The sequence below is a fragment of the Pieris brassicae genome, chromosome 1 (genome assembly GCF_905147105.1).
Source record: "Pieris brassicae chromosome 1, ilPieBrab1.1, whole genome shotgun sequence".
Taxonomy (NCBI): Eukaryota; Metazoa; Arthropoda; class Insecta; order Lepidoptera; family Pieridae; genus Pieris; species Pieris brassicae.
In genome coordinates this window covers 535,075-559,658 of record NC_059665.1, presented here as the reverse complement: position 1 = coordinate 559,658, position 24,584 = coordinate 535,075, and the positions used below count along the sequence as shown (strand labels likewise).

The following is a 24,584-nucleotide window of genomic DNA, read 5'->3' as shown; positions in this document are numbered from 1 at the left end:
TAATTTATTTTTTTATCTCGCTGTTAGTGTCTGGAAGAGATCGCTCGAAAGCGATAAGGCCGCCAGTTGCCCTCCTTTTTATTTAATTATTTCAATTGTATTTTAGTTTTGTACATGCGAAGAAGTGTTAATAAAGGAATAAATACATATTTGTAAAGTTATACTCAAATACGTATTTCAAATTAAATAAGATGTTCATAAGAATTAAATTTTTTAATATTCACGTGCATAACTTTATAGAATTATGGAGCTTTTAGCTTTTTTTATAGAATAGGGGGCAAACGGGCAGGAGGCTCAACTGTTTTTAAGTGATGCAGCCGTCCATGTACATTCATTACCAGAGGGCTTGCGAGTGCGTTGCAGGCCTTTTAAGAGTTGCTACGCTCTTTTCTTGAAGGATTTCTCACTAGGTCGAATGGGTAGACCCTAAGGTATGTGTCTTATTTATGATTTCAAAAGACTTTCAAAACTGAGTAGCTACATCATGTACCCAGAAACATGATGTTGTTGGACATGGTGTTCCAAAACGTCAAAATATGGTTTAACCGCTTTCTAAATCTGATTAAGGCTCCAGCCGATTGATTAGTGTCACTAATGAGACGACGGGGATACATCGCCCATCGCGGGGTCGTGACTTGATAACATTTGTTAAGCAATAAGCCGCGTGCGGCGCAGTCGCGCGCGTGCGCAAACGACTCCCGCCCAACCAGGCAGAAACACACGCGCGTCGGATAAAAAAATTAATACAGATTGAATATATTTTTTTAACTCGAGACCGATGTGTAGAATGTTTTTTAAGTGACAAATGTTTTGTGTTAAATCGTGATGTTGACAAAATGTGGCTTGCCGGGCTTTTGTTGTTGCTAAATGAGGTTGTTGCGTACAACAACAGTCTTCCTAGGTCCGGTGAATTGGTAAGTCGATTAAAAAACATATATTTAAAGACAAGATTGGATGTATTTTCAAGATTACATATTAATTCGTAAAGTAATTATAAATACATGGTTTATGCTTCCCTGTTGATATCTGCCGCCCTGGCTTGTCTATTTATACTTGGTATTTAATTGCTTATAGGCCTTTTATTATGAAATAGCAATATCCTAATCCATAACCACTTATTAGAAGATCGTAATGTACTGATTGGATAACGTAAATATTTATTAGTATAACTAAATATAATTATATGTAATATTACGGTATCGCTGAATTTTAATCGTGTAAATAGTATTGCAATAAATAAGTTTAGGTAGTTATTTAAATATCTCAACAGGTGAAAGTATATTACTTTGCGAATATATACTAATAGAAACATAGATCCAGTCAAAAATATATTTATTTATTAACACTTCGTTGCGTAACAATATAAAAAAAATCAACATAATTAAATGAAAAGGACGGCAACTGGGCTGCTTTATCGCTTTCGAGCTGTCACAGCACTGTCAGAATTTTTTTTTACATATAGTTATTAAACTTAAAAGGATACATGACAAATAAAAAGTATATGTAAATCCATATAATATAGGTCTATGATATATAAAAATAAAAACCCCAGCGGCAAATATCCTTTCGCTTTGGTAACGCGAAGTAAAAACCCCGTACGTTAAGGCTTTTTGGCAATCAGTGAATCCGCGAATGTTGTAAGCACCTGTTGAAGGTTACAGAAAGTTTTATTATGAAAGATTTATACACACCTATGTTTGACTCTAATTAATTCTTAAAGTATAAATCAGACTTACTCCATCAGTCTCTTTTCATCACGACATGAATCTAATTTGATAGCAAGAGACAGAACACTGTAGATACAACGTAGTTAGGTTAGTTTTTTTGAATAAAATCTGATGTTTTTAAAATTTTAATAGTGTTATTTTGAAGCGTAACCGATGTTAAATATAACGTTACTTTATATATTTGTTTGAGGAATGTAAAACACATAATTAATATCGGAATTACTTTATTCTTTCAAATATAGAGAGGTTATCATTTAATTATCCATGGCGCCACAATGCTGGTATTCAGACATGCCATATTTTGTTAAATTGGGCGGTTGAATATGGCATGTCTGTGTTTTTGCGTATACATGTCGCAAGTATAAATCCATTACAATTTAAAGAAAACCCGCTTTGTGTTCTGATACATAACATATTTGGCGAGTATAAAGCAAGAAATATTTTTATCGAAATTTTAAATATCCAACTATATGAAGTCCTCAAAAATAATAAATCTTTTACGCGTTACGTTAATTGTTTAACTTAACTTTTTCTTACTTTCTCACAAATGTCAATTGTCTGATATGAAACAATATAATCTATAGACAATTCTATATTTCTTTCTTCTGTTTGTCCAGACTATCTCTCATGAAGCATAAATGACAGAACTAAAACACTATGGTAATAAAAATAGTACAAACTCAAAACTGTTTGGACAAGACCATGATTAATTTTCGACATATTTTAATATAAATGACTTATTAAAAGCCAGCCCAGGATAAACCTTTAGGAAACGGATATTACAGTAATTTAGGTTATAAAGGTCTTGTCGAAAATATTAAGAATTACCGAATCATTTAATTTTAGAAAGTTTCTTGATGTTTGTTGGCTCCGATGACAATTCTTATATAATAGTTATTTACTAAATGATTTCTATTTATATATAACGTGTCTCCATCCTATTTACCTATACATCAAACGATATGAATCAATACGGATTACATTACATAAATGCTTATTTGTACTGCGTTGCTTTTGTGATTCAAGCCACATTTTCTCTAAAATGGACGAAAATTAAATAATATATAATAATCAAATTAAATCGTGTTTAAGTAACAGTCTGGATTAGGTTACATATAGACGAAAGAATAAGTGTCTAAAATAATTCCTTTCTCATTTAAAATGAGTGTTGTTATTCTTTAAATTTAACTATTTACAAACTTTACTAGATTTTTACATTTAATCTTTAATCTAACCTAGAGATTTGAAGTGTAAAATTATAATTATATCAGTTTGTGCAAGATAAAAACGTGAATATCTGGAAGATCCTTGATGTGCTCTTACAACATTTAGTGCCCGTAATTTGCAAGAGGAAAACGGAATGTAATTTTGTGCTACGTTTTTGAGATTTTGAAATGCGTATTTTATGTATGTCGCGAAGTTGGCAATACGTGATGAGCTTAAAGATATCGCAAGCATTTAAGAATTCGTTAGTTTATAGCGACCTCATGTGACATTTCCTATTAGTAAAAGGACGTAATATCATTAGTAAAATAGTTTATATTTATTACGGAAATAATGTATTGTTTTAATTACTCAAGAGTGTTCCTATTAATAACTACATCTAATTTTCAATCCTCGGAGATCATACGTCCGTAGCCCGTCTAGGTGCCGATGATTCAGGATTGTTTTGATTATACGAATTCTGAAGCATGTTTTAGACCCAAAACACGACCAACCCTAGACGTATATTAAACTTAATTCACAAATTACTTTATATTTATAAAAAAAATATTATCTGTGAATATAAAGTGTCAAAATCAAACTAAACTTACTTTTTTAATGTCGTCTTTTCAATTGATATTCGCAACGCTTCTTTTGACATCAATTTAAATGTCATTAAATATTTTAGATAAGTCAGGGCGAACTTTAAACGTCTGCTAAAACCTAACCTTCTTTGCTTTACCTACCAAATTGCATGTGAAAGAAAACATTTCTTCCTTGTTCCTTCACTAAAAGTTCCTCGAAGAAAAAAGTAGAAGTAGTCCAGAAGTATGAAGTATATATTTCTCTTAATTTTTGGCAGCGGAATAATTGCCAAGTACAAAAGCTGGTGCTCCACTTACGACCTATTGCGTCACATTAAGTCAATGCCTGAAACCTGTTTAGGGGACCCATTAACATTTTACAGTTCGAGGGTTTTGGTGATTTCATCACTTGTTAAAAAATAATATATTTTGCGGAAATATTTACATCGTAACTTTGTTATCTTGACAGAGCTGATTGCATTGTTATGTGAAACAAATATCGTTTAGGCTTAAGTGAAGTTTATAGGTGATATATTATTCTACTGATTAGCTGTTAGGTGTGTATGTTCATGACCACAACTTACCTAATACTATTTATGTGAATACAAGATACCATCCATCACCACCTTGACGTCGGTCGTTCCACAACTGAGCGTTTCTTAAGGCCGTTTTTGCCTCGCACCACCACTATGTAGAACCAGCTGAGGTAATTCCGAACTGATTCGACTTAGGGTCCTTCAAGAAATAAGCGTACAGAATACTTAAAAGGCCGGCATCGCAGTTGCGAGTATTCTGGCAATGTGAGTGTCCATGGGCGACGGTATCACTTAACACTGAGCCTGCAGCCTACTCTTACATAAAGAAAATACTATATACGCAGCTTTAAATCGATAAAACGAATTGCAAATTAATACCTATATGGGATAGCTAACGTATATACATGTTTTAATATAATTGTTGTTTTTGTGTAACTATTAATACTAAAGGCAAAGAGATTATAGGCATAAAAATGTTTCTGTGTAAAATAATTTTGAAGTTGCAATAAAAATAAAGAATCTATAAATATATATTTTGTATGGAAGTTTTAAAAAACCCTTTCCTAGTCTATTTGTGATGTCATATTTTAAGTATACACGTTGTTTCAGAACTTTTATTAAATGAAAAATACATATGAACTATTTATAACGTAAAATAAAATATTATCTGGCTTTGTACTTGATTCAGATAAATTTTACCTACTAAACCTGATAAACGATTTATAACACGGTTATTGCACACCGTTCAGTCGTGCTTCAATCTTAACTCTTATTATAGTTATCGTTTCCGTTAAAACCTGAAGTTATCGTTTTAATTTAACTCACCAGTCTTATCTTTATAATCGTTTAAAATAACCTAATTTTATTCATACAAAGAAAAACTATACCATGTAGTCTGTGCTTCTTTTAAGAAAAATAGACTGTTATTTGTTAGCTAACACCAAAAACATTGGCGAATTACGAGAGAGACATGTGGAACAATTATGTATCTTGTCACATACGGGGGAAGAATTCTTAATCTTAATAATACATCTTGAATTTAGATTGTAAATCTTTATAGATTCAAGTTTAGACAGAATGTACTTGTTGAAAAATCATATTCATTTATAACACCAAAACCAAATACATTACTTTTCTACTTATACTATTAAACTACGTCTGAGAACCGCTTACAAGCGTAATAATTAGCTAACAAGCTTACCGTGTTCATTCGTTTGACTTTTTTGCCGGTTTTTCTTGAAGCCTAACTCGAATTGATAGGCACTGATAAAATATGGAAAAACAACTATATAGAAAGGACCAAGGGGAAGTAGAAGAGTCCAGAAACGGTGGGAAGAAGATATATAAGCGTTAGTGGAAAGCGAATGGAGAAAGTCATAAATAGAGAAATTTGGAAAAAGCTGGAAAAGGCCTTTACTCGTGAAGAGATTCCGATCAAAGGTACTGAAGGTAGTTAGGATGTCAGGTAAGAATAAAAAAGAAGTTTATAACCTTACACCATCACACATTACACCCAAATTAGGTATTACGTAGTTAAATGTATTATTTTTTTTCCTTTTGTAAATGTTTGAACCTTTCTGGAAATACATTGTATTATGTACTTAAGTAGTGTTGTTGTTTTCATAAATATTTTTAGTTACCTGTAACAAATCTAAATTTTATATTCAACATTTGTAAAGTTTGGAACTTTATTATTATAATTACACTTCCATGGGGAGCATGCTCCATAGTAATGGTGTTAAGTAGCCATAAGTGCTGTAAGGAATACGGAAAACGTCTTAAATTCTGTACCAATATGACACAGCCGGATATTTACAATAGGTTGTTAAAGGTGAATATGCGTAGTGCGTTTGTCGTAAATTGTATGTCATTTAATTTTATAGCACTCCATTCAACACCATCTCGTAACTCCTTTTGTTGCTGAATTTACAAACATTTAGTTATTCAGTTAAACAGAGATGGCGCTAATTGCTAATTGTTTGCAAGTCGTTGAAGAGACATCTATGTATGAACCACGACGTCGCTTTTGGGTCTTACGTGAATACAATTAATGTTTTTGACAGCTCGAAAGTAAAAACATTCTACACAATATTACATACCCGCTTTAGTACTAAATACTTCCACGGTACGCTTCTCAAGTTCTCGATAAACCAATATACGTATTTCTATTTTAAAAAAACTCTGCTGTTCTAAAAAGTAAAAAAACTATTCGATTATAAGTTGTGTTGAACCATTACTGTTAAGTACGGTTCCCCTGTGCCGTATGACCTAGTATTAATGGCGCACATAAAATATCCAGCGGGCCGAGTTTTGAACGTTACTTTTACGCGTATACTACTTTTGCATGGCCTTTATCTTCTATATGCCGACCATAACATATCAATAACTCTTCCAAAATAAAAGTAAAATTGCGTTTAAGTTAAGTTTTTAGAGGTAGGCAGGATCTGTTATGTTGACAGTTAAGTTCCATCTGATAGCACAGAAAGTCATGCTAAAACCACCGATTAAGTATGCCCAAGAGTTCCTTTGCTTAATACTATTTAGCATAGGAAAATGAGACTATTAACATCGCGTGTATTATTGCTATTTAACCATTTGGCCTTCACACCGAACAATATTACAACGTCCTGACGAATTAATAATTATTGATGCAGGAACTATTTAGTAATAAGGTGGGGCAACATAATTATACAGTTCGTCTCTCAGTATTTCCAAAATATTGTTAGTTAGTAAGTCAATTAAATGAAATAAAGAACAGCGTTGCCTTACTTAGTCAAGGGTTTAAATACATATCATCACTCAATAAGTGGGATGTTAAGCGAGAAACGGTTGTCATAGAGATCAAGCATCTGTTTTTTTATCAATTAAATGTCTAATTTGCGGTAGGTTTATTAGTTTGAATTCGTATAGAAATGAACACGGGACCGAATGCGTAAATTACAGCTATTTATTTACACATGGCTAAGACATTTTATCAAGGATTTACGGCTAATTTGAAAGTGTAAAAAATTCATTCCACTCTCGAAATAACATATTATTTACAAACGAAATGCAAGGTTGTTTAGAAACATAATGCAAGACGAATACCTCAGAATACGTTATTAACAAACAGTCAAATCTAGCTTCTAATGCGCTGGTCAAGGCTACAGAGATGCTATTAATAACTAAGCCAGTACAAAATTTACTTGTATTTGTCACTGTATAATTTCAATACGACATTGTTTTGTGTCTAAATAATTATTTACACTTCGTTATATTTATGTAAAATCAAATAATACATAAACATTTTAATGGATGCAACGGGCGGACTAATCGCTAACAAGCGATCTCTTCCAGTCAAGATATGGTTATGCAGAAGAGTTTTACATGACGTTTGGGAGGCAGCCAATCGTATGGAGTCGGGCAGCCTATTGCACAACTTAATGGCGGAGATCCTAAACGATTTATTGATTAAAATCACTGGAATTTATCTCTTAAACTCCCGTTCTATAAATGTTATTTCTCTTCCGAAACTACCGGTGAGACTCACTTAATAAAGTAGAAATTTTAGTTGCAAGTTCACTGCAATCATCGCTCTGTTAGTTAATGTTTAAATATCATTAAGATATCTAACAAGATACAAGATCAGTGTTGGTGCATTGACTAGTCGTGTCCTTCAACCAAGTCTGCGTTCGAATGCTGTTCACCAATTAATGTATGCCACAACAATTTCTCGTATAATAAAGGAAAATGTCATGGCATGTCAAACTGGCATGTCTTAGATTATGTATGTAAGGGGTATGTATTAGATAAGGCTGGTCACCTTCCTGAGACTGAAATTTTACACAAAACGCTGCTACAGATATTTTATTACTACAGATAACGTTCGACAGACACTAAACTGTATTTTGCCACAGCCTTGCGACATATACGATAGCCTTATAAATGGAAATGACCTTTATTTTATTGTTTCTCGATGCATGTTTACGTTATTAATTGTTACATCAAAATTGAATCGCCGCTTATATTACATGATGATGAAATTATTTGTCTGCAAGCTTTCGGGTGCTTTCGTGTAATTTGGCAAGATTCATTTGTGACATAATCTATTGAGATCTATTAACAATACACAATTATGAATTATATTTAAACTATTTTCAAGAAATCAAATCAAAGTTTTATTGTAAAATCCTTAAAAAAACCATTTGGTATTTTATGAGTTAGCGGGAAGCAGGATCGATTGCGATTGCGAAGTGTACTTGAGGAGGCTAAGGTCCACAAGGGGCGGTATAAGCATTGATGATGATGATTTTATCAGAGAATTAAATGATACCGGCTTCATTGTAAATATGTAATTCAGACAGACAATATAAATATTTATAGAAAAATTATTACCGTACAAATTCTCAAAACGCTTGCGAGTCTTCTGGAAGTGTCCATGTTATCAATTACATCATATGAGCCTTGTGTTCTATTAAAAAAATATTCTGAATTGCATATATCTATATAACCTTCAACAAACGTCAATTGCAAATAATGTTTTCCATTTACGAATGTATACTATGCTTAGATTCTTCAACTACAAGGTATTACTTAGAAAAATAATGTTTACTAAGTTAGTATTTTATGATCTCAATGTCCGTCCTCACAGCTAAGTGTCTTTAAAAGTCACTTTTTACCATCATTGAGGAACAGAAACTTGCCGGTTGGGGGTATTTTCAAACCGCGACGACTTAGAGTCGAAACAAGAAGACAAGAGTGTAGACATTTTTAAAAAGCTCTTGATTTTTTCAAGTAGATGATTTAATTATATCAATGTCGTTAAAAAAGCTGACACCAAAAACTTTGAACTAAGCTTCACTTTTAACATAATAAAATATTGTGCTTTCAGACCTCTTAAAATTTATAAATGTTGCACCCATCGTAGAGTAATTGGCGACGTATCGTCTGATACATCGTCTCTTATGAAACACTAACGGGGATATTAACATAACGTGTTCTTTACCGAATTCTGCGGATAATTGATGTCAAAAGTCGATGGTCGATGCGGATTAAGATATTTTAAAACTTATAAAGTGGTTTGTTTTATTTAAATTATAATATATTTGGCAGTTCTCCTTGTAACTCGTTACTCAAACTTCTTCAGATATCTTCTCCGGCTTATACTTCCTACCTCTCTAACCCAAATTAGAACATTCCTGTTTGCCACGAACGGCAGTTTCAGAAAACGTTATAGAGGATGTCTATTTTCGTCGCCTTGGAGCGCTTCAAGGAAAGGACCTATTCCCGAACCAATTCGACTCATGATAATGCAAATGGCAAAACACTCGTGAGCCCTCTGGCATTGAGAGTGTCCATGGTCTTACACTTAACATGAGGTAGTCTCCTGCCCGTTGCCCGCTGTTATTAAAAAAACTAATATTGTTGGTTTTTTATTCAATTCATTGAAACAATTATCACATTAAAGCTATCATGGTGATCTATTTCCTTAGTAATCGCGTATATTGATTAGCAAATAGTAAAACCATATCATTTGGTATCTCCCTAGTTTATAAGCCTAACTGTGATCTAATTTTGGCGAATATTTTATGTATAATTATCAAAATTATTTTCGTTGTGACATACTATGTAGGTGACTATGTACAGAAAAGCGCGAAGCGGATTAAACGGTACATTTTTTAACCGGTTATTATATAACTAACACTTGTCTATTTCGTAATTTCACCGATTTAACGAGTTTATCGTCATTCTTGGACTCCGCGATGTGACAAGTTGGATTAAACGTATAATTATTTGATATAGATAGTTGAGTGATATGAACATAAATCGCATAGACATTTGGTAGTATCGCATACCCAACGAAGGAAGACTGAGTACGCCGTAATAAAAGGCAACTAAGGTGTAATTCATTGCGACTTTTTACATCAAAAAACCAACATAATTATGTACTTATTTGTCAGTAATTTTACATCTACACATATCTACATATTATAAAAGAAAACACTTACACTAACTAACTAACACTAGATGAACATGACAAACTGAATTAACCAAACAATAACTTAATACTTTAAAGAAAAAAAAAATGTTACAACAAGTACTGCTAAATAAAGTCAAAGTTCTCTAAAAATATTACCTCACATCTTTGGTAAGGTGGAAAATGTCTACATCTATGCTATGCGTAGATAATTTTAAAACTACAAAAGCGTAATTATCTTTATGACAAGCTTTGGACTGCGTAAGTTATTGTATAAAAATATGCAAAATCTCCTAGACAGCATGTCGAAACAACAATTAAGTCTGTCATCGGCAAACTCGGAAATAAATTCATTGTGTGTAAATAGAATCATCTACGTGTCCAAAAATTAATAATTTAGAAAGCTTATCTAACGATGGTATTGGTAAACTTCCGTTTTTTAACATCGATGGGAACCGGGTTACATATAATCGCTTGTTAGGCGTTGGAGATCCGTGAATGTGTAGTTTAGAATAACGCGGATACACGTGTATGCCTTAAAGAGTCCCTTTGTTTGATAACTGCACAAAAAATACCTTATCGAGTAAGCTGCGGAAACAATTGACAACAGAGCAAAGTTATGTACAACTGTTTTATCTTCAATTTTAGACTTCAACAAAAATGATACGAGCCAATTAATGTGGATGGCCCCGCAGAGCGCATCATACAAAGCACAAGTAAGAGCAAGACAAACACTTGTTGGTGATTTTTATAACATGGGGACCTAAAAAACCTACGGGACAGCCATGAAGGCAGCTACCGCAGTTCCTGGACAATTAATTGGCCTTTAAGAGCGAAGTACATAAAATATTTGTAGGTTCTATCTTCTTGGAAAACCTCCACTGGGAGCTTAAATAATAAAATTCTTTGTATACATTTCATTCGATTGAAATTTTCATTACATTAACAACATGAAATTATCCTATTCGTATGATAATTTAGAAACAATAAAAATTACCTTGTCTGAATGAAATAAATTACCATATTTACTTTAGTATCGGTAAACTTCGTATATCGGAGTAGGCTTCAAACTTTGTACGGAACATTAATAATAAATTGATAGGCAGGCATTTGATTGATGAGAGCCTCATTCAAAGATTACTGATCTAACGAGTTGTATGGGCGGTGTCTTTTTATAAAATTATATCTATAACTTATCATTCTTCTAATCAAATATAAAGATAATTACTTTAATGAGTAAAAAGTAAAACTTATAACAAATGAATAGCTTGCTAATGTATTTTACTTTATAAACGCTGAAAATTCTGATTTTTATTAACGTTGAAACAACAAAAGTTGCACAGTAATGTCGTGAAGGTGGAAGAATGCATATATGAATATATATTTGATTTATAAATATACTAATTTATATCCATTTGGCTATTTGTTATAATTATAAAATAATAATTTGTTTTGCGACTTTTGTAAAGTACTTAAAACTTTACGAAGTTTTATTAAAACTATATCAAAATGTTTTTTCAGTTATACGAGATATTTGTTTCCACACTCAAGTAAACAGTATTTATAATAATCTTAACCTACATGGTCCCTGTTGCAGTGTAACTTTAGTGCTGGCAGCATTTTCTTGCTGTATTGTGATACTTATTGGTTGAGCGAGCACCAGACTTGGCTACTAATTCGTTTAGGTATTTATTATAATACATATATAATAAAACATTAACTACGTTTTGCGACTTTTGTAAAGCTCTTGAAACGTCAAGTTACGTAAATAATAAATAAATCCGTTAATAAAGTATTATTACAATATATCGACATCTTAACATGTGCGCAGAGTCAGTTCTCAGTAGCGATATAAGATACACCTTGTATCTTTTTATCTTTTTCGAAATTATCCTATTATCTTAGTACTGTAAAGATCATGTATGTATCTTTGTGAATATTATATATTTATTTAAGTTACTGTACCTGTGTGGGCTGGATCTAAAGTTAATACCAGCTCCATTGGATACAATGTCAGAAGTGCATTGGCGATTTAAGAAGGAACTAAGAATGTTGATATTATTCCTTACGCTGTTTAGATGTTGATCGCTTATTAACCTTATTAAATCTAACTTTACTACAGTATTTACGGTGCAAAGTGTTTGTAATTATAATAAAAATAATCATATTTTCAGATACTTTTACACTTTATTTTTCTGTCATCACTTTCTTTTAAAATATCTACTTCCTGTCACTTGCATGTACAACCTGCATTAATCTAATTATTTATATACATTATTTTCGTAGTATTGTATCACTTGCGAGAAACATACAATAATGATTACCCAACAAAACACTACTAGCAATATCGCCGCCTAAACTATAATACTATCAATACATGTAATTAATTTAAATATACCTAACTACGCATTTAACTGCTTAATGATATATCTAAAAGCGATGGATATTACAAAACACTCATTAAGAGGCGTATGGCGAAGATGGAATTAAAAATTATAATTAACATTACTTAAAAAGGCTAACGGGGTTACGAATACAATTTTGATTGTAATGTCATAGTATACTAACTTGTGGTTAAACCAAAAAAAAATTAACTTTCGAAAGTATTGGATTTGTTTCTAGAAAGACACTAAAATGTTATTTTTTTTAATAGTTCCAATGTTGGATTTGATATTTGCCTTCAATTGCATTACATTTTGTTATTATAGTTATTAAATAAGTAGTAGCCTGTAATCGAGTACTACTTAATCAAGATTACATTTAATCCATGTCATTATGGTTAACATTGCATGACCTCCGACTGAGTAAAGGCCTTCTTCAAATTCTTCCACTTGTCTACCAGGCAGGTTCTTCTGTTCCCACTGGGAAATTCCATTTACGGGTCTTTTTGATCTATCTGTCAGCACAAAGTGGTACAACAACGATATAGGATACTGTTCATTAATTCTTGTACTGTTACAATACAATGTCTTAAGTCATAATTAAACTTTTATTACTGTTCGTTAATAAACTGTGTACAATGTAGCTTTCTCGTATGGTTTGTATGCGTGGAGTGCGCGGGCGCAGCGTTGCGTGCTATGCGGTCGCAGGGCGCTATGATCTAACACGACAAGTGGGTCAAAGTCACTGTCCACCATTTACATATGTAACATGGGTTTTCACGTCGTGGTCCTTTTAAACATTTTCGCAAATAATATTACTAGATAAGTATTTAACAATGTTTACCAAGGTAAAAAATACTTTAATTTATTTCAACTTCTTAGAGCTTTTTTCACAAAGCTCTATTTAATGTTTTCGTTACGTATTTTATATATAAAAATATGCGTCTCTGAGTGTCGTGAATAATTAACCATATGGTTTTTAAATCAGCGCATGTCATAATGGGATAATGATAAAGGAAAACCTAGTAAGTACATTATTACTATTATTATTAAACTTCATATGTTAACTATTCTAGACGTATGGACGTTTAAGCCCAAAATAGGTGGCGTAGCAAGACTACGGGAATTTTCTAACCATTTTTGACATTCATAAGCATGCGCTTAGACGCATCTAAATTGATATAACGTATTTTGATTTTTGAGAACTCTTTATGAGAACTTAATTTTAATTAAATTAAGTTATTAATTAATTTGAATTATATTTTTTTGTACTCAGCTGGTAAGTGGTCTGCAAACTTCACAGACACGTTAGGATGATGTCTATTATAAGGCCACTTGTTGCCTTAATAAATCTAATTTTACTAGAAAATTTACACACCAAAGTGCGGGACATATTTTTTAAATAATTATGTTGCTCGGGGGTAATAATGAAGGAATTTATTCAGATTAGTACAGTTGTGTTTAAGTACTTATAAACCAAGTAGGTTGTCATAATACTATAATAATAGTATATATATATATATATACTATTTTTATTAAAACAATATCTGTTAACTATTCTTCAGGGACTATATTAAATTAAGGGAAACTTTAAAAATACAAAGACAGAAAATCACAGACAAATGTCACAAGATTTTTTTCCATATGTATTCCATACATACTATGGGGTTTTCATACATGTTTTTTTCATTCATAAATAAATAAAAAAATTACATAAATTCACTGTACTATTTTAAGTGTCTATGAGCTATTTGGTCATCGTTACAGCGTGAGACGTGAGTGGGTCAAGTGGTTAAGTGAGACATTCGGAGCGCCATTATGGTCTTCCTGATACTATTATAAGTGTTTGTCTTAGACTTCTCGAATACCAATGAGTGTTGTATAATAAAACACTTGTTTGAATAAAATGAAGATGATTAAATGCTGCCTAAGTTATTACTTAGTATATTTACTACTATTATTACTCGTGTATATACACGAGTAATAATAATAATAATTTATTTGCAAGAATATGGTACGAAAATGTAAAGCTGGTACAATCTAAAGTTCGCATATTCTGCCACAAGTAATGGCGTGCAAATTTCTCATAAAAGGTAGAAAAGAAGTTACATTACGAGTTATAACATTATAGTCAATTCTTATATCATTTTATCACTACATCATCATATTGTGTAAGTATATTATTACGTTATCAAATTAATATTAATTATAATGCTTCACGCAAATAATTATTCATAGATTAATATTTTTTTCCTAAAGTAGTACTTTAAGTCGATTTTTAAAAACTCCAGTCTAGTAAAGCTCGGCGATAAAATCGAGATTGAGAAACTTAAACAAAATTCTTATAACTTCTATATATATATATATATATATATATATAGCATCGAGGAAATTTTACTACCATAATTAAATATTACAAGCCGGAGTAATATAAAAAATAAAACTATGTGTGATTCAGTATTATTTTAGTAACCTATATAAGTTATTGTTTATCGAGTTGTACTCGAGATGATAATAAAGATTAATTAATCAAAATTATACAATTACAGGGACTCCACTACCCTTCGCGTAAATCCAATGTGCGTCGCCAGCGAGCTATATCAGTAACAACACCTTTCCCATGTGAAGAGTCCCTCCACTGGGGTCGTAGCAAGCAAGTGCCCTCCAGCGTACACAAGCTGCGGCCAGGGGATATCGATGTGGTGGCGGCTATCGGAGACTCTCTGGTTGCTGGCAGCGGAGCCTTGGAGGAGTTCGCACTTGGTGCTGTAGTGGAATATCGAGGTGTATCCTGGTGCGCCGGTAAGTTCCTGTTTTGACTATGTGGCAAATCATTACCTGTGCATTTCTAACCATTCTTTGAGGCATAATTTAGTCCATACTAAAATTTTATCTTTGCAATACAATTTGTCTTGTAGTGATATATCTAATTTCAATTTTTAATAATGAAAGAACGGTGTTTTGGAGATGACTAATTTTTTTTTACAAAAAAGCCTTTTTTGGATTATTTTAATTATATTTTTGAAAATCACTGCAATATTTGATAACAGTACACGATAATGTCTTCTTCCAGGCGGAGATAGCACGTGGCGTGAGTTCCTAACATTACCAAATATCTTAAAGGAGTACAACCCAAACCTTCGTGGCTACTCTTCCGGCACCGGCGAGTGGTTGGCCAAGAACTCAAGACTCAACGTTGCTTTTCCCGTCGCCTCAGACCAAGATGCTTATAAACAGGCTAAGGTGAAAAAAAATTATAAAAAAAATGATTTACAAAATACTTTACTTATCATAAATTATATTCTGATGGAAAATATACCAATGGCGCTACAACCTATTAGGTGTGGGCCTCAAATAATGATCTGTTCCGTGATTATTTCTAATAGGCAAGTAGGTGGTTAACCTGACAAACACCGTCGACTTTTCGGGTCAATTGCATGCCGGTTTCCTCAGAATATTTTCCTACAGCCGGGTATCGAATGTACGACCCCTGTAATGAAAGTCGAACCTTGCAAACACTGGGCCAATACTTCTCTTTCTCATTAAAAATGTCAGATAATATAAAGAATGATTTGTATAATTTGCATTTCTTTCAAAAAACGCTCAAATTTCTTACTATTTTTACGTTTATCAGCGGATTCTGCCTTCGTTTGTAAATGTTTCTTGATTTTTTTATGACGGCGCAAAAAAATGTTAAACAAAGTACCTTCAGTTACTATGATTCCAAGTCATGGCTTCTTGATACATCAGACCATGTTGTTACATCACCGACTACAGACTTGTGAAAATGATAAAAATAAAGAAAGCAATCTCTTTTATAATTTTAACTATGAACGTTGATTAAACGTCATTAAATGAATTAAATCGAGTGATGTTAGCATAATTACGGTGTTTTGTATTCAAACCGACATACGTAAGTTCTTAAGTGGCCAAATTGAAAAGTTAATAGACCATGTGTTAGTGGTCCCGCGGTCACAATAATATTTAAGAAATGTACTGGTAAGTTTGAATGCAAGGAAATGCATAAAATATATAACTTATTCTATGTATCTAAAACACAGAATAATAACAACGTGTGTGAACCACAGATACGGGGCTTTTGGACACTTTACACAGATTCGAAAATCCGGAACGAAGTAAGATCCGACCAAACAGTGGTTAAATTATTTGTTGATCCCTTCCGAAAATCGGAAAGATTTTCGAAAGAGCTAGGTGTGATCTGGAACTCAAGACTGGCAAGATAAGATATATAGCACAAGAGGTAACGCGGTTCACGCCTGCCGGCCAGCGGGCTTCGACTCACCCATAAATTTCTTGAGGGTATTTTAGTAGTCGTCGCCCGAGCGCGGTGAGTGTCGCTGAGCCCTTTAAGCAAATAAAGGTCCCTTTTTAGGAAAATAGGGGATTTGACACTCCCCTGTTGTGTAGCTTCTCGGCGACAGATCCGCCTGATCGCATGACTGATAGCACACGACGCATAACAGCCAAATTAGGTAGAACTTAGTTAAAGTATTTAATATTTTTTATTGTTTTTTCTCTTCTGTAAATGTTTGAACCATTTCAAAGTTATATTTTTAGTGTAGGTAATAGTTTGGTATTATAAATATTTTTTGTTAGCTGTCGGATTACGAAATAATTAATAGATATAATAATAACTAAGCATTTAAAACATAAAGTAGCCGCAGCTTAACATCGTGAATAATTTCTTTTGTGGGATTACCAATTGCAACATAATTTACACAAGCGTGTGGTTAAGACCCTTGAACCAATATTAAGAGAACGTGACACGATATTCTGTCAAATATAGCATACACCAAGGTGATCCTGGGATGAGCAAAGCTTTCGCAATCACGTGCTTACCGCGATATTTGTTTGAAAATTGAACAATATAGCTTGTGTGTTGATGTATATAAATGAATTTGGTCTGTTTTTAAATGTTGAATGTATTTTAACCTTTGTGGCGCCATCTATTACTCGTATAACAGAAGCAACGTAATTACCTATACCTAGGTTATACTGAATTTTTTTAGAAAATAAAAACCGGCTTAATGTAGAAAGTTGCCAATACTTTTATTGTTTTTCGAAGTAATCTCCGTTCCTCTCTACACATCGTTGCATTAGATGGAACCACTCAGAAAAGCAGTGGCCCATTCTTCCTTCTCTTATATGGCATTTTCGTACGCTTTCACCATTTCTTCAGGGCTCGTAAAGCGAATCCCTCGAATTGTATCTTTAGTTCTTGGGAATAAATGAAAGTCGCAGGGCGCCAGGTATGTATGGCAGATGACTCATTATCTCGATACCTGCCATAGTCAAATAATCAACAGTCCGTTTTGCGGAGTGCACATCGTCGTGGTGAAGGAGGAACCTGCTTTGAGGGCGCTGCTGTCGAATTTTTTCTAAGACAACAGGCAAACAGCGATTGACAGACCAGTCTGCAGTAACTGTCATTCCATTTTCTAGCACAACTGTCGCGACATGACCTTTCCAACCAAAGAACGAGGTAATCCTCTTTTTTCCTTGACTTCTTCCTTGCTTTACCTTAGTTGGCCGATCCTTGAAAGGAAACACCTGCTGAGCTGTCTTTTGTTTTCGGGTTTGTAGCAATATGTCGAGCTTTCATCACCTGTGACGATGTCAAATACAGCAATGAGTCACCGCCGTTGAACTTATCTAACATTTGGCGACACCAGTCCATACGAAGGTGTTCCTGGTCGTCGGTTCGAAGTATGGGGAATCCATCTGGTACAAAGGTTCTAGACGCCTAAATGTTCGTGTAATATTTCTTGAACTTGACTCATACCAATGCCTAAGCTTGCCCGTATCTGCTGATAGGTCACTCTCTTATCTTCTTCTATCATGTCGCACAGCACAAGCAAAAGCGACTACTGAAGATAACACCATATCTTCAGTAGTCGCTTTTAAAGGACGTCCCTCACGCGGGTCATCATTGAGATTGCTACGTCCACGCTTACACTCATTAAACCAATTGTAAATAGTGGCATGCCCTATCGGCTTCATTAAGAAATGCTTATCGCAGTCTATCATAGCTTTGTTATTGAATAAGCCCACAACGAAAGTCATATTAAATCATTGACCGACAATTTGTTCACTTTCAGGTGTAACAAGAGTTTTAAATTTTCCGCCAATTCACAAAAACAAACGACAAATGAATGCAATATTCTACATTAGGTTACCAAAGAGTTCTTAAATTGAAATTCAAGAAAGTTTTCATTAGCAATGTTTCTAACTGGCCAGTTCTAAACATTTTCAGTGTTACGTATTATTTGTGCTTAATATTAAACCTTAAACTTTTTTCCAGATGTCAAATCATGCGTTAACTTAAATTTTGTCTGTGCATTTATTTATTTTGAAAAAACCTTACAGTTTACTTAACAATAATAAAAATAAGCTAAAGAAAAGTCGTGAAAGGATCTTCCCGCGTGATCGGTGGTTTCCGAACCGAGCCAATCGGCGTGGTGAGCGTTAAATTCGCCAAGTATCACGATTTCAGCGGTAGGAACCCCTTCGAGCAGGGAATCCGTAGCCATTTGGATGTGCTCAATGAGTCGCTCAGTTTCGGTATTTCCGCTATGGGACCTATACAGGCATGCGTAGAATCGCGGATGGTCATCGCAGTCTACGCGCAGCCAGAGGCTAGATAGGTCCCTTCCTTCAAGCGACCCGAGGCGACGAGAACAGATATCCTCTCTGACGTACACGCAAACTCCCGCCCGCGGCACAAATGAATGTTCCAATTTGTACCCCGGGTAGGAGAGGTAGGAAGTATCAGCCGGGGAGGATATCTGAGTCTCAGTAAGGAGGAATAAGGCCGGCTTCGCAGTTTCGAGGTGAAAGTGAACCGCGTTAAGATTAGAGTTGAGCCCCCTAACATTGGTAAAGTCCACTGAGAGCGTGGAAGGGGATGCCTTCGGTAAATTCTTCCGTTTGCCCCGCGCAGTTTTTGCCCACCCCAGAATACGAAGGGCAGCCTGTGCATCCACCACCGAATACTGATTGTTCCGATGATGGACGCACAGCGGAAACGTGTGGTACCCCCCTGGGGTAATCTCTGTTTAAACTGCATCTTCATATTCTGGGGGGGGGGGAATTGATGGGCTCCGGGAGTCTCACTCACCGCACGAAACGCGAGTGCAATAAGATGAACCTATTGCATCACTTCACGCCGGTTTTCTGTGAGACAGTGGTACTGCCCCGGTCGTGCTTGCCCGATTGGCTGAAGCCCGAAAGCAACAGCATGGCACTCCCACTAGGAGCATGGCACTCCCACTTGGAGCATGGCACTCTCACCACTATTTTTAAATCGAAATGCCAATTAGAAGCTTTACAAACTTAACCATGACATGAGAGAGAACGCGTGTAACTAAAGCCTATGTGTTTAAGCAAGTAGCCGATTAAATAATGAATGTTTAGTGCAGTCATGAATTGTAGGAGGAACTGAGTGCAGTGGGTATTTCTAGTCCTTGTCAAAGGAATATTAAAGGTTATAGGGCAGCAATTGTAAAGACGCAATTATTATTGAGTACGTCGTATAGGATCATAATGCCCAGAAGTTGAGGCCTTTCCGCTAAGGTAAGGTAAGGTAAGGTAAGGAACACGATTTCCGATAATCAATAATATCTCTTTGCTTTGAATTTTTGTTTTCTCATTCCAGATACTTGTAGCGAGAATCCGCTCGTCGCCCGATATAGACGTTTCGCGCGACTGGAAGATGATTACGGTGTTCATCGGTGCCAACGATCTGTGTTCAGCATCCTGTCTCTCACCAGTTTCCTGGTCGCCGACGGCTCACGCCAGGAAACTTGCTAGGGCCCTCGACTACTTCCAAGAACATTTGCCGCGGACCATAGTTAATTTAATTCCAGTATTGGGTGAGGCAAACTTCTATATTTGAGTTGTTACAGTAGTTGGAGTTTGGGAGTAAGAAACAAACGGTCATATGATTGTATTCTATTGTAACAATATGTTGAACAATATTTTTCGTTGCAAGTAATATTCAAGGAACGAGTTAGTGAAGAAAAAACTAATTCAAACCTGGAAGCAAATATATTGTGCACGGTGGATATGTCGCAGCCAACTAGCTTAATTAGCCGTTCAATTAACAGCCTACCCTCTTTACTAAACAGCGTCGTTTAAGCGGCCGAAGCCGTAGCGATTGTTATAACATTAAATAAATGCAAATAACATTTTTGCTAATTATTTCTTTTTTTTTCCTTTTTTTGCTTTACCAAAAATTTCTGCTGATTTTATTGTGTGTTTATTTTATCTTGTTTATGTTTTTATTGTATTTTTTCTTTGAAACACTTATGTTTACTTCAATTGTCATACATTTTAGATGGAAGATTTTGTAAAATAGACCGTAGATGGTCGACCGTATACTATGGTGTGGTAAACTTTAATAAATAAATAAACTGTCTGGCTAATACATTCATAATATCGTACGAATGGCCTAAAATGTGACAGAAATAAAAAAGCTGACATATCTGACGTAAGAGCTGCTTTTTTTTTAATATATTTAAATTTTAACTTTGTACGTGTTCTACAAATCTTCCATACCATCTTTTACTAAACTTTGGGAAATCATCAAATTTGTTGAAAATTTACAGTTTGGAGTAGATGGCAGAAAGGAACTAAATTGAAATAAACAGTATATAATAATGTAATATAACGTAATCGATTCAAGTCATTTGCCTATCTGTTTGATTAAATGGCTAAAAATCATTCAGATCGGCTAGTTGAATCGCGCTGTTTAGTAAGGAGACTAGGCTGTTAATTAAACGGCTAATTAAACTAGTTGGCTGCGACACAGACGTTTCTTTTAATTAAGCAGTGATTTAAACGCAATCAAGCGTTTGAGTCCGAGTTCGAAGGTTGCGGGGTGTTAGTAGCAATATTAATTTAACATTTTCATTCTAGATGTATCTGTATCAGTCCGTGTACAGCGACCGCTAATGTGTCGGCTGATGCATCCGCTCTTCTGTCGCTGCTTCCACCGCGGAGGTGGGGAGCTACTTGACCTCGTGAAACAGGCAAGGCGTTATCAAGCCGCTGAAATGGCTCTAGTAAGTTTATAATTGCACATACTACATTTTTAAATGTATAAGAAATCTGTGGCGCTCCACCCTTTTTAGGTTTGGGCCTCAGATATCTCTTATGTATCCTTTTCATGAACATTTGTCGATCTAATAAGCAAGTAGGTGATCAGCCTCTTGTGCCTGACAACCGCCGTCGACTTTTTGGGTCCAAGGCAAGCCGGTTTCGTAACGATGTATTCCTTTACCGTTCGAGCGAATGTTAAATGCGCACAAAGAAAGAAAGTCCGGACAGCCGGACAGACTTATTATTATTAGTATAGAAAATATGGTTTTTATAATATGTATAAATGCCTCTGTCGGAATAAACTGCCTAAATAATGATATGTATGTGTGTTCGATAAATATCGAAGAAAAATTATTGTGACCAAACATGTAATTCATATTTTGCAAATGTGTTAAGATCGCTAAGCCCTAACTATTTTTAATGGCAACAACAAAATCTACGGTTCAGATGGTATATTATTGTTATTTGTCCTAACTTTAGATATGATAATATACGCCATAGTTTTGACAACAATTGTAAATAATTTAATGTTCTTATTATTATGATAATTAATATTATTTTTATATGGCTGATGGTGGGGATTTCTATAATTAATCAATCTGTATGTACCACTTTCTTTGCATATAAAGAATTTATTATTCTTTACATTCCTTGGTAGATACCGCTGTCAAATTCAATCTTGATAAAAACCTTTTCAGATCGAGAGTGGAAGGTATGACACACGCGACGACTTCACAGTAGTTATACAACCTTTCATGCGTCTATTTAACGCTCCGATGCCTCCCACTGAGCCTTTGCCTCAAGTCATACACCAGTCATACATCACTCACGACTGTTTCCACTTCTCCCAGAAGGGGCATGCACTTGGTGAGATAAATTACTTAATTATTTGTGTCAGTTTTTATTTTAACAAGAAATAATGGGAGTATAGTATATATTTCGTCCGGTTATATTTCAGAGACAATTTACGAGTTACAAGTAAACACATATTGTATGTTATCTATCAGAAGTATTTTGACGGTTGTGTGTGATTTACCGTTAGAGTCAAAGGTTTAAACGGTAAATTACTTTCCAATTCTTCCTCGTTCCCAACCTTTTTTTTGCCATGCCAACTTTTTCAAATTCTTATGAAATTTTTATATAAATAATTGAAATTTTAACGAAAAACTGTAAGTAAATTTTCAAAACATAATGTAATGTGAAATTAAAATTCCAAATAACTTAAGTAAATGTGTGAATAGCATTAACAATCTAATACGAAAAACAACCGTGCTGGACAGAAGGCAGATGAAGAAAGAAGTGCTTATGACGATTAAGAAAAGGAAACTTCAGCATTTTAGACACGTTTTACGTAACTCCTAAAATTATGAGCTCTCTCAACTATACAAGGGAAAGTGGCAGACGTAGAAGTAGACCTGGCCACGGAGATGCACGTCTTGGTTGAAAAACTGAAGACACTGGTTTGGTCAAAGCTTGGTGCTTTGTTTAGAAGCGCGGCATCCAAAAGTAAAGCACCCATGATGATCGCCAACCTTCGCAAGGAGGTGGCACAATAGGAACAAGAGTTTCCCAATCTGGGACGTGGGCCCCACGTTAAACACTGGTTAACGGTCGTAAACATTGTTTTAAATTATAGTAAGTCAATCTGCAAGGCCATCAATCCATTTGGACTATCTTCACGTCTCTACCATTTGTCTATGATCATCTATAGTAAATATATTATTACGAAATATTTATCTTACCAAATTATAATTGAGTTTATTTATTTTCAGCTGCCAATCTTCTCTGGAACAATCTACTTGAGCCTGTGGGAAATAAATCGGATAACGCTGTTCCCGTGTTGATGAACTCTTTTCGATGTCCCTCCCGACAGACACCTTACATCTTTACCAACAAGAATTCTCAGATGTTTTATCAAACAGGGAGACAGGATACGTGACAATAATTTATTCAAATGTAGGATTTCACAGGAGTATCTAATTATAGCTAGTTATTTATAATGTCTGTGCTCTTAGTTTTATAATTAATGTTAGTCCCGTGAGATTTACGATGTCGAATGTAAAAGAGGAATAAACTCGGAACGGCTTATTTATTCTGAAACTTAGCTTTTGTAACACATATGAGTCTTATGGGACTTCAAGAGACGAGCATCACTACCGGTAACCCACTTGCAAGCCTCCTGTGTGCAGGTGTTGCAGGTGTCCATGGGAGGCGCCAGTTCGTTTAATAACACCTCCTTAAGACAAAACCTTGACAATATTAAAGGTTTTACAATTTGAAGCATTTTTAAACTAATTTTTTCGACATTATGTTCCTGGAATAAATGATTTTGAATTTAACATACTCAGAGTCGTCAGTTTAATTAGGTCTGCATTTGCATGAAAGCTGTTGCAATTATAAATAATTAACTATCCGATTAAAGAGCGACTTCAGGAAGCATGAGGCAGTTCAAGATTTTACTGTATATATATCACCACTAACTTATTTTAATACGATCTTTTAACGGACATTAACAAAAGGATGTTATATTGTTGAATTGAATTGAATATTTACATACCCAACCGTTTAGTAAAGATTTAAATACGATAACTCGTATTTAAGTAACCATTATCTATTAATGAACGACTTAAGGTACCGCTGTTAGTGCAATGTATATAGTTATATAATTAAGCCAAAGCTATAGATAATATAAATCTATATTAAAGCAAAGGCCTAGTCTGGGACTAGTCCATTACTTTTTGTTGTTATTTTGTCTTACCTTCGTTTCCGGAATGGAAAAGTTTTTAACACGTACTTCATATTGTAGTTTTCGTTATTAAGAGCAAGAACATATTTATTGTAAATGTCTATGAGGTCATGACAACCGTTAACAATAAATATAATTGTAATGAATTTTTCTAAAAATAGTTGACAACGTCAACGCATTGAAATCTGTAATTATTTTTAATTTTATCAACTATTGATGGTCGGTATTGGATGTATGTATATTTCGTTTTAGCCTCTGTTTGGTCCATGTTATCTATAGTAATTTAAATCAAACTTTGACTAGTTTATAAGTTTGTTCTTAAGTGCCATTC

At 34.3% G+C, this 24,584-nt stretch overlaps 1 protein-coding gene across 1 annotated transcript; it reads left to right on the top strand.

Moving 5' to 3' along the window:
- Nucleotides 1-704: 704 nt before the first annotated feature.
- Nucleotides 705-24,584, top strand: LOC123709242 (phospholipase B1, membrane-associated-like). The gene is made up of 7 exons (XM_045660394.1): nucleotides 705-914; nucleotides 14,937-15,189; nucleotides 15,461-15,630; nucleotides 20,063-20,279; nucleotides 21,325-21,470; nucleotides 22,206-22,374; nucleotides 23,280-24,584. The coding sequence occupies exons 1-7, from the start codon at nucleotides 837-839 to the stop codon at nucleotides 23,444-23,446; spliced, it is 1,200 nt and encodes a 399-aa protein (XP_045516350.1). The 5' UTR covers nucleotides 705-836; the 3' UTR covers nucleotides 23,447-24,584.

Bases quoted from the DNA above. Each gene is read 5' to 3' on its own strand.
- LOC123709242 (XM_045660394.1), top strand. From the start codon at position 837: ATGTGGCTTGCCGGGCTTTTGTTGTTGCTAAATGAGGTTGTTGCGTAC. The intron at 21,471-22,205 runs GTAAGTTTATAA...AAACCTTTTCAG, and splicing joins AAGCCGCTGAAATGGCTCTA to ATCGAGAGTGGAAGGTATGA. The intron at 22,375-23,279 runs GTGAGATAAATT...ATTTATTTTCAG, and splicing joins CCAGAAGGGGCATGCACTTG to CTGCCAATCTTCTCTGGAAC.